The 13,444-nt window shown below is 40.7% G+C and overlaps 1 protein-coding gene across 2 annotated transcripts in view; it reads left to right on the top strand.

Moving 5' to 3' along the window:
• KCNH8 (potassium voltage-gated channel subfamily H member 8) overlaps nt 1–12,226 on the top strand; it is a 178,601-nt gene extending 166,375 nt beyond the window's left edge. For both annotated transcript variants that reach the window (XM_081883164.1, XM_081883163.1), the window contains 3 exons: nt 388–494; nt 2,019–2,095; nt 8,493–12,226. In XM_081883164.1, the coding sequence (XP_081739290.1) occupies nt 388–494; nt 2,019–2,095; nt 8,493–9,200 (892 nt within the window). In that variant the 3' untranslated portion in view covers nt 9,201–12,226. The remainder of the gene's footprint in view (nt 1–387; nt 495–2,018; nt 2,096–8,492) is intronic.
• Nucleotides 12,227–13,444: the final 1,218 nt, after the last annotated feature.

The following is a 13,444-nucleotide window of genomic DNA, read 5'->3' as shown; positions in this document are numbered from 1 at the left end:
CCTCTAACCTGGAGAAGCGGTTTGGACACTACTTTTATCCCTACTCCTCTTCAAAAGTATGAGTAGTCCCTCAGGAGGAAATGAGATCTGACAAGACAGACAAAGGCTTGTGGTCCTTTATTAAGGAAAAATGTTGTTTAAGTCAGTAACATCCACTTCAGTGTGTTTTCTTTGCAAAGATAAACATAGAATTTTCAATACCACATTATCAGTCGACCAACATAGCAGCTCTTTTCTTTTAAGCAATTTTAGGTTCAAATATTGGTAAAGTTCATCGTATGAATGTTCTGTTTCCCTAAAAATGTGTGTATTGTTAGCCATGCATGAGGACAAAGAAGCTTGATTTCTGTGCAATTATTCCAAGATTGTCTTTCCTTTTCAAAACAGGATCGTTGATGGAACAGAAGATGGTAACAATAATGAAGAAAGCCAGACATTTGACTTTAGCTCTGAACAACTCAGGCAGGATTCCAGAGCATCTCCTACCATCAGGGGTGAGTGCTATATTTAGCCATCTTACAAATGATTCATAATGCACCTTTCAGAGAGGGCTGCCTTTTGTGTACTGCACACAGTGAGAGAAATCCTTAGATGTGACTGGATCATCGTGGGCAAGAGTGACAGGGGGTGAAGCGTAGGGCTATTTCTTTCCAGTTATCTGGGCTTCTTTTCTTGCCATTTATCAGACAAGGTAAAAAGATCATGATGCTTACAGGCATTGCTGCTTCCTAAATCAGGGCCCATCCCTGTGTATAGCTCTGCATGCCCCATTAAAGAAGGTAATATTAAGTAGCAAAGTGTTCATTTAAGGTCCAATAGTCTGCAGTCCCAAAGCCAAAGGTGCAATTCTGGCAGCGGGTGGTGAAAGGTAATTGTTGCCAGAGGAGGAGGAGGAGGAGCAACACCAAGCAAAAGCTTGATGTGAGTAGCCATATTAAGCATAACAATAAAATAATTGTACAATATGCTTATTCCGATCACACTCACACCAAACGTTTGAATCACTCTTTATTAGTAATGGCTCCCCCCCCTCCAGTGAATCCTGGGAACTGTAGTTTGTGAAGGGAGCTGAGAGTTGTTAGGAGAACATTTAAAGACCTACAGTTCTCATAATTATTTGGAGAAGAGTGTGTGGAAAAATAGCATTCTCTGTGGCTACAGAACACAGAAAGACTATTTAGCGAGAGGGCACAGAAAAGAAGGGGGAGGGGAGGGGCTGGAATCCTGAACAGCAACGCTCCACACTGCAACATTTTATTGCAGGTCCCACTTCCGACGATTTTAAAATCATTAAATATTTTAATAAAATGAAATAAAGTGCCAACTAATTTTACCTGGTGCTAGGGAAGAGGGGTTATTGTACATCACATACGCCCCAAATAAAAACATTTTTTTTAAAAAATGAAAATGGTTGTTGTTGCTTACTTACATACATGCACGAAACCCAACCATGAAGCTTTTACTGTGTCCCACCCACCTTCCTAAGGGGTTTTTAAGAACAACAACCCAGTCTCCCTAGACAGCTATATAGCAAGCTCACCAGAGAGAACAAAAGCAATCTAGACCAAGATTTTACAGTCTAATGCAGAATAAATCTCAAAGACCTCCTTTGGTGCAGAAAGATGACAATCTAAAATATGGGGGGGGCTGGGAGAAGGGCTACTCGGCTCATTTCTTAATTGTGACAAGCATCACAGCACAAACCTTACCCATCCCTTCCTCTCTTTCTTTAGCTGAGCCATTTCAATTTCAGAGGAACTGTGTGTTTTTTTGTTTTTTGTTTTTATTGATGTTGTCCTTATCCTGAACTCATTGAAGGAAAGGTAGAACTTTACATATTTGAATTAATTTAGCCTTATTTAATCAAGAAAAAGTTTCGATTTGGAACACTTGTTTTTACATAGGCAAATCATTCCTTCACAAACTAAAAACTGGAAAGAAACTTAAGTGAGCAATCAGGTCTCAGATGCGAGATTTCTATGACCATCTACTTACAGTATGTATTGTTATGATTACAGAGAATGAAGTTGGCGCCGCTGTGCTAGTCATCAAAGCGGAAGAAGCAAAGCAACAGATCAACAGGCTTAATAATGAGGTATGGAGAATTTCATGTCATTTCAATTGTTCTACTCTTCTTTGTGGAGAAATGAAACTTGTTAGGATCAGCAACACCCTTGAGGTAAGGCTAATTTTTCATGCCTAGCAATAATTGATAAATCTTTAGTTCCAATAGCCTATAGCACTTTTCAGATGCGCTGCTCATGTATAAATGTTATGTGCATGCTGGGCAAATGGGGACTACTGCACTAAGCTCCACCACCTGTATCACGATTTGCATTGCCCTCTAGGACATAGAAGTTGACCCTTCTCTGCTCAGAGATACTCCCTGCACGATTTGGAACCCCAGTTTTGAAGGAGAGGGTGCTTTGTCCTTTTTATTTTATGCATTGTGACTTCCTCTTGTTTTTTTCGATCATAGTTCAGTCAGTATTTATTGTGATTGTTAAGAGTGGAATTCTGTTTAATTATCATTTGCTGATGTTTAAAGGTAAAGGTAAAGGGACCCCTGACCGTTAGGTCCAGTCGTGGCCGACTCTGGGGTTGCGGCGCTCATCTTGCTTTATTGGCCGAGGGAGCCAGCGTACAACTTCCGGGTCATGTGGCCAGCATGACTAAGCCGCTTCTGGCGAACCAGAGCAGTGCACAGAAACGCCGTTTACCTTCCCGCCAGAGCGGTACCTATTTATCTACTTGCACTTTGACGTGCTTTCGAACTGCTAGGTTGGCAGGAGCAGGGACCGAGCAACGGGAGCTCACCCCGTAACGGGGATTCAAACCGCCGACCTTCTGATCAGCAAGTCCTAGACTCTGTGGTTTAACCCACAGTGCCACCCGCGTCCATTTGCTGATGTTTGGAGCCGTTTAATTATTATTTTTTTAATAGCTGTTTAATTGTATTGTGTACTATTATATTCAACTAGCTTACTGAATATTACTTTATCTGATATAAGTCATTCCATTTTTAATTTATGCTTTATTATGACTTTCTGTATTGGATCGGATATCATAATAAGGTGTGCGTTCTTTGTTGTATATTTTGTTGCTGTAAGCCACCTTGTGTATGGTAATATAGGAAGGCTATATACAAATCAGAAGTGGAAAGAAATGAAATGGAGCTCATGGAGGGCAATGGAGAGCTTAGTACGTTTTTCCCTTGTGTGTACGATTTACACATGAGCAGCACAACCCAGACAGGGCGTATGTCTGTGGCCATGACGACATTTCCTACCAATGCATTGGACTGTAAGAGGAGGAACACAATTCCTAGCTTTTCCAGCACCTTCATCTTATTTCTTAGAATACCCTACTCCAGTTTTTTGTGTATTTTTAAGAAGAAGAAAATGAGAAAGGAGGTCATTGGTAGCCAGGAGCAACACATTTCATTAGCAGTCTTTCCAACCGAGATTAAAAGCTTTCTAGCAAAAGGGCAAATAACTGCTTTCATACAAGGTAATTGTGTTACAGCACTTTACTAGCAATCAAAAAATTGCTACCTAGCTCTCCTTTTGGAGGGGAACTAGTAATTTGCCACAGAGCAAAAGCTACTGGAGCAGAATGGACCAAAATCAAGCAAACATACTTTGATCCTTAAATTTGTGCAAGGGCATAATACAGAAGTGCATTTCACTTTCATAGGAAATGCTTGGCATTCACAAAACTCTAAAGTCTCTAGTTAGCAAAAATGATTGTGTCTATAGAGATGGCATTACTTTAAAATGTGTATCAGTAGTCCAAAAATCCCTAGCAAATTTATGCAGGTGAAGGCTCCCCGTGTTTTATTATAGGGTCAGGAGAGGGGCAAAAAGAAGGTTTTGCCAATATGAACGTCAACATTCTACAGCTTTTAAAAATAATACCTGCTGAGCTGGTAATTTTGAAATTTGGCACGTGGGATCTACCTGAAGAGTTCTACAAATGTGCCAAACTTCAAACAACTATGATCTATTGATTATTATATTTTCCCCAAGGGGCCCAATGTGGCGAACATGGCCCTCCCCTCCCCATCTTATCCTCACAGAGTGAGGGATTAGAACTCTGGCCTCCTAGGTCATAGTTCAACACTCTATCCATTACAGCACAGGTACATCAACTTTGAAAGTGCTGAAACATGGGCATTTCAACCTGCTGTTCTGCAGGTTTATTTCCATTTTATGTAGAAAGTACTGGTGCACTTTATTCAGGCTTTATTCAGAGAGCACGTACTTTCATTGATTTGGTGAAGTTCTGAAATTGAAAGTTAATTAAGGTTTTCCTTGTCCCATTAAAGTCTATGGAAAACAAGTACTGGCAGATAGTGCAGGGACGCAGGTCTAAAAGCTGCTCCTGAAAACTGGAGAACCCTCTGAAATGGCATTTGAAAGTGTGTGGTGGGAAGGGCCTCTTGGGCTTGCCGATTGGAAGGTCAGAAGTTTGAATCCCCGCAACGGGCTGAGCTCCTGTTACTCTGTCTGTCCCAGCTTCTGCCAAACTAGCAGTTTGAAAGCACACTAGTGCAAGTAGATAAATAGGTACCGCTGCGGCAGGAAGGTAAACAGCATTTCCATGTGCTCTGGCACTCGTCTGGCACTTCTGTTGCACCAGAAGTGGTTTTGTCATGCTGGCCACATGACCCGGAAAGCTGTCTGTGGACAAACGCCAGCTCCCTCAGCCTGAAAGCGAGATGAGTGCCACAACCCCAGAGTTGCCTTTGACTGGACTTAACCGTCCAGGGGTCCTTTACCTTTTTACCTTTGCAGGGCATAGCAAGAATGAAAATCAAAGGCAAAGGTCCTTCCTAGAGTTTAGTGCTTGCAGAGGGATCCACCTAGTGGTTGCAATGTGCAGTGCCTGTTCACTTAGCTACGGAATATAATTGTGTGGTGCCACAGATAGATGAAGGCTTGGTAACATTGCTGAGCCTGTGGGTACATTTGCAGACATGAGAAACTGTGGTGGGTCACCTTCATGCACCTCCCACTGCAAGACCTCAGCCCACACCACAGACCTATTAGTCCCCATACGGCATACAAATTGGAGAGCAGTGTGGTGTAGTGGTTAGCATGTGGCCTCCCAGGAACCAGTGGAGTGCTACTTTTCCTCTTCCATTATTTGTCCTCTTGACAACCCTGTGAGGTAGCTCACATGAAGAGACAGATATCCGTGTGAAAGTCAGTCACATTAAGGTTGCACAATTAGAGTTTGTTGGCAGGTCCTGCACAACAAGCCCACTTCCCCCTCCCCAATAAGAGAAGTGACAGAAAAATGCATTGGAAAGTGTGGAATAACACTTGGTTTAGCGCAGCATTGTCTAGCCTCTCCACATAGCGAATGTTGCCTAATATCCTTGCAAGCAAATCAGGATGAACGTTCAACAGTGAGCAGATCATCTGGAAGTGTCTACCTAGTAAATGTATTTAGGAGTGCAGCTTCAACGAATTTCTGCTTCAACTTTTTTATATTTCTTAAAGCAAGTGGTAGTATAAAAAACAAAATAAATGCTGAAGATCAAAACTAACACTGCACCCCAAAATGTTGAGATTTATTATTATCTCCACTGAAGGCACCTTAAGATGGATAGTGAACTGCTTACCTGTTTGCAATGTGATTTCAGAAGCACTAAAGATTAATACCACAGTCATTAGGCTTTCCCCCACTTGTATGAAGCCCAACAAACTGGAAGTAGAAATACTTACTTACTTATCAAACCTTTATTAGGCATTATGCGAATAAAACCATAAAAGAGAAAATAACATATAAAGGCCTTGAAATATATATAAAAGGGCAGCAGTTGGCTACATACATATATATATATATATACATATAGAGTCAATGGTAGAAATACATTATGAAATAGTATTTCACACAATGGTATGTGGGGGGAGGGGAAAGAAACAAACAAACAAAATCGTGGAAATTGAGGGTCAACGTGAAGTAAAATTAAGATATTTGTTTGAGCATGACCCGCATTATCCCTTCCCACCATGCACTGTCAAATGCCATTTCAGAGGGTTCGCCAGTTTTCAGGAGCAGCTTTTCAGTCAGAAAGAGAACCTTTAAATGACCACGTAAGCTCTTAGAATCCTAACCCATAGTTTCAGCATATCCAATGTATTTCTATATTGTTAATAATTAGTGAACGTAGGAAGTTGCCTTATAGAGGCTAGCAGTGTGCTTTCCAGGTTTTCAGTCAGGGGATCTTCTCAGGCCTGCCTGGAGATGCCAGGAATTGAATCTTGACTGTTAAAGTGGCATAAATATGCTTTAACTCTAAGGTGTCTGGATGTGACTTAAGGCTACTTGATCTGCTTTGACTTAACCATGACAGCGTCAGGTGCTTAATTTATAGTAATGAGCAGGTTAAGTTGTACAAGTCACACACTAATTGGAAACGCTTTTAGTTCAGAAAGACTCAAATGCTTCACAATTATCCTTTTCTCTTTCTGACAGGTACGTTTACCCTTTTGAAAACTAATGTACAGCCTCATCTTGCTTTCTGCAAATTACTTCCTCTTTTCATCAATTTGATGAACTGCACAAGTTTAATTCTGCGAGCACAGTGGCAGTAATCTCGCCTAAAATACATTGATTATCTGCTACTGGAAGCAACGCAGAGCTAATTTTTAATTTTGTACCTTCATTTGCTTTTTTTCCTGCTAGCTACGTACAGTATAATCAAATGGGAAAAAAGAAGGTTCCCTTCAACTTTAATCCACAATTCACTCAGTTCAGTGTGTGTAAAGTAATTGATTTCAGCCAACAATGCAAGAATAAATGGGTTGTAGACTACAGCTGGTTACTTTCATTATATAGAGGTATATTCTCCATCAACGTCCCTATAGCAAATTTTATGTATTCAAAAAAAATATGATTGCCCGTATAAACTATCATGCTGATAAGCCTTCCCAGATGAGTACTTCTCAAATTATGAATTTTCATTAAAGAAATGGCCATTCTATTGCACAACATATAATATTAGATAGGGAACACTGTTAATTCTTGGTGGTCGGCCACTTCCTAAACTAGGAAATATTTATAGTTACAGGTAGGTAGCCATGTTGGTCTGCTGTAGTTGAAACAAAACAAAACAAATCCTTCCAGTGGCACCTTAGAGACCAACTAAGTTAGTTATTGGTATGAGCTTTCGTGTGCATGCACACTTCTTCAGATACTCTGAAACAGAAATTTAGGAAATATTTCGACAGCATTTCTGTTACATAGAAAGCTTTCAACATGACATCTTAGTCCCATTGAAATGGGGAAAATTTAGCATGGCTAACATAAGTCTCATTGATTCCTATGCTACTACAGCCTTAATTTCCTCCGATCCAATGTTTCAGTTGAGTTTCAGCTGAGCTTTTGCAAACATTTACGACATTTGGGGGGGGGGGGGAGAGAGAAGAACTTCTTTCTCTCTTCCTGCCTTAATGGAACAATCCTGTACATATCAATTCAAAAGTACAGCCTATTGAGTTCAGTGGGGTTTTCTCCAAGGTAAGTGATTATAGGATTCAAGCCAAAAGGTTTATTTTCAAAAGCAACCCCCTCTAATAATTGGTTTTTATTTCATCATGTTGGAAGCAGATTATTAAAATAGTTTGAAAATATGATTTGAGGAGGCTCCAGCTTGACTCAGCAAACTGGAATGTAGCACCTAGCAATTGGTCCTGAAGTAATTCAAAACTCAGGCTTGGTTCTTGAATCTTCTGATTTGCTCCCCATGCGAGAACTTTGACCCACATAGTTGGTTTTAATGAAAATTAAAATAGGTTATTTGTTAGCGTTTCTGTGGCACACAACCGTGAACCACAAGTGGCACAAATATCAAACAAAACAAGAATCAATGGATTTACCGTATTTTTTCGTCTATAAGATGCCCCCATGTATAAGACGCCCCCCTATTTTGGGGGACTCCGATTTAAGAAAATGGGGGGAGATGTATCCGTGTATGAGAAGCCCCCAAATTTTTGACATTATTTTTTATGAAAAAAGCCTAGTCTTATACACAGAAAAATACGGTATTTTCCTTAGGAAATAAACTCCTCTCTGTTCTTAAAGAGAATTTTGCAACTGGAACCAGAGAGATGGATTAAGTTGTGAAACTTGCCTTCTGTGTATTGGATGGGATGCTGTTGGCACTCTTACATTCATGACAGAGCTTTTCATCCAGCGGACAGCTCCACTAATGGGAGAAGATGGGAGGTGATTCTTGCCCATTCACCTTTTCCCTTCCATCATCCCATGCCACCTTCCACCCTGATTTCCAAGGTCTGCAGAATTGGCAATAAAAAAAATCTTCCTTTCCTCTTCCATTAGTGGAGGCATCTGCTGGATCAAAAGCCCTTCTGTGAATGCAAGGGCATGAGTTGGATTCCACCATTTCTTTTTCGTTTGAACGATGTTGTGTAAACATTTTTATACGTATATATTTTTAAATATATATATATATATTTCAGGTCACTTCTTTGACTCAAGAGGTCTCTCAGTTAAGCAAGGACATGAAGAATGTGATGCACCTTTTGGAAAACCTGGTCGTGGCACAGAGGTCCCCGGAGTTTTGCGCCGTGCATGGCCCAGCCGTGAGCCCCAACATGGAAAACTTACAGACTAGAATGTCTTGGCCTCCACACCAGCCGTGTATGCATATGCAGGTTCCGAATGTCACCTGCACCAAAGCACAGCTCTGCCATTCCAATACGATAGCCGGCATCTGGAACATGGATGCGACCTCCGTAGGTAGCGGCCCGCCAAGAACTGAATCCCACCTTCAAAATTCGACGGGTGGCGAATTCTATTATACGTCGAGCCTTGAACATTCCCCCTCCCACTACCATATGATCCAGAAGGATCACCTGCAGTTTGTGAGTTGCACCTCTCCGCGTTCGGACACCACGTTGACTCCCCTCCAGTCCATTTCAGCAACTCTTTCCTCCTCCATGTGCTCTTCGTCGGATACGTCCTTGCACCTTGTGTTGCCCAGCAGATCCGAGGAAGGAAGCTTTAGTCAGGGAGCGGTCAGTTCGCTGAGCCTCGAGAACCTGCCAGGCTCTTGGGACCTGGAAGGAACTACGGGGACAGCAGCAGCGCAGACCTCAGAAGACTTTCCTCTGGAAGTCATGAAAAGCACAGTGGATATTAAAGATAGCAAAGCCATAAACGTATAATGGAAACGGTGACGTGATAACCCTTCAAGCATGCTCCACAACTGCCAGCTTGTAAACTGCATGACATATTATTATTTTTTTGCCTTTTCCTCAGATGCTCATGGAAATTTGCAAACTCAAAAATTGGCGACCCGTGCAAAGGCAAAGGTTTGACCAGCGCATATGCAGAGAGGTGATTTCTAGATTTAAGAAGCACATTGGAAAAGCCTTTTATACACAGATTGTAGCTTAACTGGACTGCTCAACAGACTTTTGTGACACTCTGCAGCTCCTGAGGGACAAAGTAGCTGGACCACGAAGACTGAGGAGCCTTAGCACAGGAGGTCTTTGTTGTGCGAAGCAAAGGGTTTTTCACCCCCTTACTGCCTGATTGTTGCTGCCAGACAATATTAGCTTCAGGTGATCAAGGCTCCTGCTAGTATTTATGCCAGTGCTGCAAAGGAGAAGGGACAATTACCACTGCATGTCACCTTGACAATCAACCAAATAGAGCTGGTAGAGAGTGGTTAATTGTTGCACGCTCTTTGTTATGTAAATCAGACCTCTTTATCAAAAATACTATTTTTCTATACTTGGTAAGAAATATGTATTGAAAATATTTATAAGGAGACTAATCAGGATTTTGTTTTCCCTTTTTTTGGTAACAATGCTTGCCGTTTTCAGAATTAATGCACTATCATGTATACATTATTACATATTAGATCGAAATATTATTAGCTTAAAGCGGACATACAGCCCTTTTCTCTGCATGCAGTTTGCAATGAACTTGTTCATGCCGTTAGAATACAAATCAAGAATAGGGTACTGTTTTATTTACAGGAGAATAAAAGCCAGGTGGCTTATACAATGTTAAATCAGAAAACTGTGTAACAACATGTGAACTGTACTACTTTAATCGTTGATAACAAATGTCCTTATTTATTGCTATTGCACATCATCACTTTTATCCTTTATTTTTTAAAGGTCAGGTAACCATTTCAGAGTAAAACCGAAGAATCAGAGGTAACGTCTTCAACCAAAACCATGGCCTGGGAGTTATATCTCAGGCTGTAGAATCACAAGCAAATAATTCTGAAATACCTTTTAAAGCAAATACTTAAGCTTTTCCCCACCATAAAAATGAATAGTCATTAAATCAGCAGGGGATATTTATCAACTGGCTTGCACTTTTGTACATAAATTTAACATTAGAAATAATAAAATGGGCGAGTGGATTACCCAAATAGGCATGTAATTGCAATTTATAATATAAAACCGAATAGCTAATTTCTGGGGTATGCAGACCAACTCTTTTCAACAGGGAAGCACATTTTGAACGTGTGACATCGATACAACAGATTCCGTGTCAGCATAACAATACATACACATTCTAGTCTAAATAATACACCCCTTGTTTTGGGTTGAGAAAGAAGCACAGTAAATCACATGAAGCAGCAGCAGGTGGCATATTTTGATGATTGCCTAGGCCAGCCAGCCACTAATCTGAGATCTTAAGGGGAACAAAGGAAGCAACTTTGGATCAAGGCCAAAGTTAAAGGCTGAGATGTTCTAACTTTTTTTTTTAAAAAAAAGAGTGAAACATCCATTTGTGGGTTTCATCCAACAGGGCCTCTCAGCTAACGGTAAAGCTTCCATCAGCTGAATGGAGAGGGGAGCAATTTTCAGTTATTCCCTCTATCCCCTGCCGCCCTGCTCACAAACCCTAAATCTCCTCCAGAGGGTTAGGGGAGCTCCATAGAAGACGCAGAGAGGCTACAGGGGAGAAATAGTTGAAAATTGCTTTCCTTCCTTTTCCTCTAACGGAAGCCTTACCGTTACCTGAGTGACTCCGTTAGGTGCAACCCTTTCGTTTCAAATGGTATGGCACCATGTAGTGTGATGCTACTCAGGTTTACTCAGAAGTAATGCCAACTAAGCTAAAGGGAAGGTACTCCCTATTAATTCTGCTATTAATGATTCACTTGGCTACTATTCTTGCAGAAGGCTTTGTTCATCTATGTATAATAAGATTGGAATTAGATGTTGAAATTAATTAACAACATACACATGGGAATTGTCCGTGTCCCCCCCCCCCCGAAAGATAATATGGCCCGATAATGTTACAGGGCAATCCTGCTACACCTTTCTAAGAAGATAAGTCCTATTGAGTTCAATTGAGCTTACTCCCTGGAAAGTGGATATATTAAGACTGCAAGGGTTTTCATTAGGATCTAGGATGTACAACTAAAATATTCCTGTATGGGAAAGGATCTTTTCCATGGAAAGAACCCCCAGAAACATATTGTTTTACAAATCCTGCATGATTTAAGGAATGCTCCCTCCTTATTTTTTTTTCTCCACTGTGCTGGTCACCACAAACCATTCCATTTTTTCAAGCTATAATTTGTGGAGCTATCAAATGGGTTTCATTGAGCCGAGGGTCCTGGTTTCTCAAATCTCTATAGTAACATTTTATTTTTCTCCCTTATCACTTTTCTTTATTGCCCATGGGGGGGTATATAATTTGTCCTGGGCTAATAGCTGAACCTTTCCGTGTAAGCCAGTAGCTGTAGTTAAAGGGAGAAGTATTTCAGCTTCCTTTCCCTCTAACTCACTCTTCTGGATTGGAGAGTAAGAGACAGGGAGCACAGAAAATTAGCAATATCAGAAAGCCCCGAAGCTATACCAGTAGACGCATTAGTTTAAATGACTGACCTAAGTTAGTCATGTTCATTCATTTCAGTGGGTCTACTTCAAGCATGACTAGAATTGGAGAAAGTCCATAGCATTAAAATGAAGCCACTGGTGGGAAAGTATTTATTTTTTACAGCTTATGAGCTCATGTCATTTGAAGGGGGAGGCGAATGTTTTCTATCAATAGCAAACATTTTATTTTTGCTGACAAAAAGTATATATAAATTGGTTATGTTTCACTTCATTTTAAAGAAAACACAAAATATGTAGAATGAAATGAATGGGATCCTTGCACAGCGATCCACTATTGTACATTTGGATCTAGAATAAAATACTTAATGCAAGAAACTTAATGGAGCAAATAAACCTCAGCTGATTTATCATAAAAGCTCTCCTTGATTTTATGTGTATATTTGTAAGCACAGCCACTAACACTTCATGCTCATTCAACTTGGGTGCAACACCACTGAGTGTGATTTTAGGTGACTCTCCATTCCGGGGGGGGGGGGACCAATCAGGTGGGGGGAAACCCATGCAGTTGTTCACCTCTGGTTGAAGTCAGTGCTGGATTTATGTATAAGCTAAACAAGCTATAGCTTAGGGCCCCGCTCTCTTGGGGGCCCCAAACAAAATTGAAGAAAAAAACAACAAATGGATGTACATTTCTAAAATATAAGATAAAAAACAAATAAAACCTACATACTGCAACAGTGTTTTGTGTTGTGTAGGCTCCTATGATATAAGTAATGGGCCCCACCTGCTAGCCTGCTCCCTAAAATATTCAACACAAAAAACAACCACAATTTGTTGTTGACAAAGGACAGCTGGACATATTAAGGGCCCCATTACCTTCGGTAGATTAGGGCCTCATCAAACCTAAATCTGGCCCTGGCTGAAGTATTTACATACTGCATGGGATAACACCATAGGCAAATGGTACCCGTGAGGGCAGTCCAGCAACAGTAACTGGAACTGGATAGGTATGTAGACATAATCATTGTAAGAGCATTTCATATTTCTGATAGTTTTGCAATCCAGCTGCCTTTAGAAGCTTATCTCTACCTATAGCTGCCTTCCTTACAGCCATCCCAGCATGGATAGTTTATTGTTTCATTATTTTGTACTATACATTATAAAACTAAAACAAATTCAATTTTAGTATCCTTCGTTGTTGTTTTTAACTTACTATTTCTGTACTACCTTGATTTCTGTTTTTCAGTGTGCTCCCACCTCCAAGATTTATCTATAGATGCAATCATTAATCTTGCCTTTTGCCCCTTTGTCAGTCAGTTCCCCTTTCCTTGGTACTCGCACTAATCCTCGCCTGTCACAGGAGTGTGCCAGCCAGTAATCACACAGTTCAAACTTGGTGTTAACTCTTTATTAGCAAAAAACACTTTCTCCACAGATTTGGTTGAGTGTCAGGCCTGTTGAGCAGAGCAGCTCATTCTCAGTGGTCTTACTCCATGAAAATCAGTTGCTAAGACTAAAAAAATCCCACCTCCCTTCCTCTCCATGGCCTTTTCCAAGCAATCGGAGACTACACCTGTGTGCAGCCAACCTATCCACCC

This window comes from Podarcis melisellensis, assembly GCF_964234715.1.
Source record: "Podarcis melisellensis genome assembly, chromosome: 12".
In the NCBI taxonomy this organism is placed as follows: domain Eukaryota; kingdom Metazoa; phylum Chordata; class Lepidosauria; order Squamata; family Lacertidae; genus Podarcis; species Podarcis melisellensis.
Note: the sequence above shows the minus strand (reverse complement) of the source record. Positions and strands in the feature narration are given on the sequence as shown.